At 28.5% G+C, this 5,918-nt stretch overlaps 1 protein-coding gene across 4 annotated transcripts in view; it reads right to left on the reverse strand.

Moving 5' to 3' along the window:
* Positions 1–881: 881 nt before the first annotated feature.
* LOC111635850 overlaps positions 882–5,918 on the reverse strand; it is an 80,573-nt gene continuing 75,536 nt past the window's right edge. For 3 of the 4 annotated variants that reach the window (XM_023380978.1, XM_023380972.1, XM_023380963.1), the window contains exon 6: positions 882–1,152. In XM_023380978.1, coding sequence (XP_023236746.1) covers positions 971–1,152 — 182 coding nt within the window. In that variant the 3' untranslated portion in view covers positions 882–970. The remainder of the gene's footprint in view (positions 1,153–5,918) is intronic. The other variant, XM_023380957.1, reaches the window with a different exon arrangement.

Below are 5,918 nucleotides of genomic sequence, written 5' to 3' on the forward strand. Positions count from 1 at the left end.
AATAGGAATTTATTGAATATTTCACATATAAATACATATACTAATTAATTAAGTTTAAAAAATAGAAGAAATAATTTAATTCGTGTAACGTATATCTAAACTTACCATTTAAAATAAAAATACTGTATATTTCCTGTTAGCTTATAGCAAATAATATTTATATCAAGGCTTTAACGATATTCTACATTGTTTCACCCGTCAAAAAATTTAACTATTAAATAATACCATTAATGAAATCATACACTTAATTTGTAATCGTGATATCTGAATCTTGCATTATTTTCATAGAAAAGTCAAGTTTTCATTTTCTCTTTAGTAATTCTGAAATAACGAGAGCCAGAGTAAACTTCAATTTCTGGATTATATTAATATAATCTGGTTTAATTGATTTTCTATTGATACCTACGGTTACCAGGAGAATAACAAATATGTCCAATTATTTTAATACTATCTATCAATTTTTAAACGTTCTTAATTAATAGGGCTCAGACCTCTGGTCCTATTCTAGATGCATTGATGTTAGAGTGAAAACGTCAAATCAGAATTAGCTAGAATGAGCGGGAAATGGGAGAAAAACTCCACTGGTCTCATACTGTGTCAAGGATCCAAATCGAATTCGAATCCAATCTCTTACGGCAAGAAGGATACATTACCAGATGGTTACACGGCAGATTTTTATTTTGCATTACCGCAGTATGAAACAGACATATGAAATTCACAAACGTTAATGAGCGCAATTTAGCAACAAAATTATGCTAAGGCAATCAAGATTGGATAAATATTTGAATAAACAGTAAACTAATGGGGGAAAAAAAAACATTTTTTTAAACGAAATATATATTAAATAAAATTTATTCATTTAAGATTACACAAAATAATTCCATAATCAATATATTTTTCCATTTTAAAACATTTAAGTAAATATTTTAGATTATAAATTTATATTCTTTAATTTCAACAGATTTCAAATTTAATAGTATACAGTTGTAAAACTAAGATTTTGAGTGTTTTCAATAAGATCCTGTTCATTAGAAAAATCATCTTGAGATATTTTTGCAAATCTTCTCACCCGAAATCCTGATAATATTTTAGCACCTTTTGGATCCATATGCATTTGAAGAAGTGTGTCTACAATACTTCTTTTCAGGGAATCTGAAAAATATTTGATAAACAAAATTTAATATTTGTAATAAAAATGGACTCAAATACTTAAAATATGCAGTTTTAAAAAAGAATTGTGCAACTTGAAAAATAATAAAGAAATAATTGAACAAAATTCACATTACCTGTATATTATAAAAACATGCAAAAATTACCTACCATATATTAAATTATACTAAAAAGTAATCACAAAATTCAAATAAATAAAAAACAAAAAACAAATGTTTACTTTTTATAGAAAATTCTCCATAACTTTTCTCATGTTTTGTTTTGAATTTATAATAATTATTATTATTTCACTGGGTAGAACACAATAATAATAATAATATTTATTTTATTAGGTATTAATATTAAACATTATTCAAATTACAATGTTTTTAGATAATTAAACATTAATACTAAAAAGAGAGAGCAAGTTTCCTTTTTCATAGTTCTCCCTACAAAATGAACAAAATTAGAAAGAAATATACATAAAATCACATGGCACATTAGTTAACAGCAAATCAGCATCATATTATATGTTAATAGTACTCTTAAACATAGGATAACTTGGCACCTTTTAAATTCTCATCAATGGCATTCCACCATTCTATAAGGAAGACCACTTTGGACTACTGTTAAATGAGATTTTGGAATTGATAATTTATAAATATATCTTGAATCTCTATTTGAGAATTATAGAAAATCAATTATTCCGGGTGATTTACCCATTCATTACCTTCTGCTTGTAACAGTGCAATAAAATTATCTTATAGTAATAAATTTAATGTTTATACATTCCATTTTAATGACAAAATTTGCCTTGTATATCTATTTGTTAACTCATTGAGCTTAATGCATTTTCTGATGCAGAAATTAAGATTTGGTAATATAACGTTCTGTAAATTTATACAATATATTTGGGAATGATAAAAGAGAGCAACTAAAACAAAACTTTTATAAATTGATTTATTTTATACAATAGATCCCATAAACTGAGTTTAAGGAAATACACATATCTAATGTGTTGCTTACAGTACAAATTACCTTCTTCTCAATAACTGATGGAATAAACTACAAAGCACAGCAAACAAAACCTTTAACATCCAGTTACTGAAAATTAAAGTAAAACTGTAATTTTGTTACTGGATGTTAAAGGTTTTGTTGACTGTACTTTATTTATGGTGCTTTTCTAGTAAACAGTAAATTACCAATGTTTACTAAAAAAAGTATATTTTCATAACACATTTTCGACTATAGGTTTTTGATTTTAACGTTAAAACAAGTAGTAAAGAGGCATAACAAACATAAATGTGATCATGTTTAATTTGTTGAATTAAACATATGTTGCAAGTTATTTATATTGCCAAAATATCATATTTATTTTTTTTACTTTAAACTGAAAAAAACGAATGTATATTCAAATGAAGAAACTTCCATTATATAGTCGAACCTCCAATAATGGCCATATCTAAACATCCTTTTTTTTTTTAAACAAAAAATACATACAAAACAACCTCTACACAACAATCAGTTTTTTGTTCCTGTCAGTGACCATTGTTTATAGATTTGATAACTTAAATGCAAGAAAACAATGTTTATGTGAAATTTTTCATCATTTAATTATATTCTTCGTTTTTCAAATTTAAATATTTATATTCATCTGGTGTAATATCTGAAAATTTAAAATATGATAAAAAAAATATTATTACTTAAATTTCTTCTATGATTTTTAANAAATTCTTTAATTTATATCTTAGATCTTTATTTATAGTTAAGTAAAGATTTAGGATTATTTCTATTTTCTCAATTTGAGGGAGGAAGCAATGAGTCCTTCAGATATAGGTTAACTCCAATATAACACATTACTTCTACCACATAGTTTTGCACTAACATAGAAAATTGCAGCAATCCTTGCATAGCACAGTACTTATATAATACATTGTTACTAACTCTGATAGCAAATTGCAACAAACCTTGTGTGATAGTATTTTTGAAAGTATTAGGAAAAATCCTGCTACTAAATATGTAGGCTATAAATTTTTGATATTTCCATTCTTTTTTTTGAATTGTCATTATTGACTAGTTAATAGTTATTCAAAAAAATTATTGGGAAATGTAAATATTTTATTTTGTTGGGAAATCCCTGTTAGGTTCTGTGCTATTGAATTTGTGCTTCTTTCAGACCATTAAAAACTGTGACTTTAAAATTTGCAGCTCACTACTTTTCAGGTTTTTGTAAGATTATTTTGGTTTTTATTTAATCATTTATATATTGTTCCATGTATGCATTACTAACCTTTGTTCTTGAGAACCATTGGAATAATTTCTTTGATGTAAAGTTCAATCCTAAATAATGCCTAGCAAAAGTAAAAAGCACTAGTCAAAGGATTTGATTTTTGAATGCTGCTCTTTTGACAGAAATGAACCAAAGTTTTACAAGGTTTATTATTCTACAACAGAAAAAACATTCTTGTTTTATTATGCTTAGTAGTGATAAAGAGGGGAAAAAATGAAATGAAGATACATTATCTGACATATCATAGTTTGTATCATATTTTGTAAAACATCTGTTTTCAGCATTAGTATCCCACATTGCTTAGCAAACATCAAAATCAGTGATGAGCAGTCTTTTATGGATGCAAGGTACAAGTGAATTGAGATTTTTTTCAATGGCATATTTGTGTTCATTAATTCTTTGTGGTAGAGTGTGTCTGGTAGCTCCCACATATCAAGTGAGGACCAGTGCTTCAACACAATTTGATAAAATGCTTGTCCTTACTTGGAATGGCATAAACATATGAAGAGTTACTATAGCTATTCTTGAAGAGTTACTATATGAAGAGTTACTACATATGAAGAGTTACTATAGCTATGGATCCTTGTTGTCACATAGAATTCCAAAAACCATCAGATTACATTTACAGACAAGGTTTATGTTGTTCATTTTAGCCAATGTGGTTGTTATGAGGATTGATAAATCCAAGAACATGGTGCTGGTCAAACACTCCACATGCAAACAAAGATTGCAGGAGTATATTGTGAGTATGAAGTGTCAAATAGCACTGAGAAATTACTTGAATGCCTTACAACAAAGGGAAAAACGTTCACCACTATCCCTTTGGCATGTGCCCTCCATGTTTAGAATTTGTCTGTGCACTAAGAGTTCTTGTATCTTTGTGTGATTGCCCGGATTTAAAATTCGAATATTTTTATTCATTAGATTAAAGTTAGGGTTAACTCAAAAAGGAAAAAACAACCGACAAATTTTCTCATAAAAATCGCTCATAAAAACTCCTTTCCCACCACAATACTTCCCTGTAGAAGATGAGTTAACTGTTGTGTCATAAGTTTGTCACTTCGCCCATCATTGGTCAAAGAAGATCATCACCTGTGACGTACATGGGGAAATCTCGAAAAAAGAGCCACCATATAAAAGACAAGTGCGATGACGACACAGGGGGAAAAAGTTATTGTTCTGTACTGTGTGTGTGTGTGTGTGGATTACCTGCCTCTCGTCCATCCTCGATAGAACTATTCTACGATTTGCGGACTTACGTNTTTTCTTAAGTGATACATATTAATATAAATTAAACAATGTTTTCTTTGTCATCACCAAAAGCACTATTAATTAACCGAGAGCGTTTTATTTTTGGCAAGTTATCGTTATCCTCTGAGCATTTTTCTGCATTATTTTCAGATTCATGCTTTACCTTTTGCAACAAGTGTATGTAATTTTAGATTGCTTGCTTCTAGTTAAAAGATCTTTATAATTTTTTTTATATGGTGCTAAGCACTTATGGAATAACGGAAAAACATCTGACAACACCAGAAGCAGAAGCGTCGAGATATGGCAAAATTGAAACAATTTTCGCGAAGGACCATGGGTATGGAGACGAGAAAAGAAAATTTACATACTTAAGTACTAATATTTCACGAAAATAATAATTTTCGTGAACTATTAGTACTTAAGTATGTAAAAATTTATTACATTTCCTGTTGTACGAGGGTTTTACCCATTTCTCGAACCGTGTCAGAGTGAATCCGTGCTATAAAAGTACCGTGTTATACGGGGGATGGTACCAATTCTCGAACCGTGTTAGCGTGAATCCGTGCTATAGAAGTGCCGTGTTATACGGGGGTTACCTGTATATTATATTTAATAATTATGCCTTAAATTAGAAGTAATTTGATAAATAGTCTTTCTTTATATTATACTGTATTTGTTTTATAAAATACTCGTATGTTTGTTAATGAATGAAATAAAAATAAACTTACAGAGTAAAAATCATTTCTTTTACAAACGTTGTTTGAATAAAGAGTTTAAAATTAATGTAGAGAAATCAAAATTGTTTTAAATTTTTGTTGTACGGGAGGAAGCACTTGTTGTCTGTGTTGATTGATAAATAAATATATTCAGGGAAGGTGGCTTGTTAAGAAAAATGATAAAAATAAATGGCTCATAGTTGAAGTTGTAAATAGGGGAGACCGGGGCAAGATCGACATGTTAAGCTTTACTTAAATTTTGTGTAATAAATACTGCTGTAAACTGAAAAAAAAGCTTTGCATATTGTCTATTGGAATGTTACCTTACTATAGAACTGGTTAAAATCAGTTTGGAAATAAAAATAATTAAAATAATTACAACTTTACAAGAAGAGAGAAATTGACGAAGTTGCCCCGGGTATAGGGGCAAGATCGGCAACTTCTCTCTTTTTGTAAAGTTGTAATTATTTTAATTATTTTTATTAAAGTTGCCCCTGGTATAGGGGCAACAG

Source organism: Centruroides sculpturatus, unplaced genomic scaffold (assembly GCF_000671375.1).
Source record: "Centruroides sculpturatus isolate CEXI.00-Female unplaced genomic scaffold, Cexi_2.0 scaffold37, whole genome shotgun sequence".
In the NCBI taxonomy this organism is placed as follows: domain Eukaryota; kingdom Metazoa; phylum Arthropoda; class Arachnida; order Scorpiones; family Buthidae; genus Centruroides; species Centruroides sculpturatus.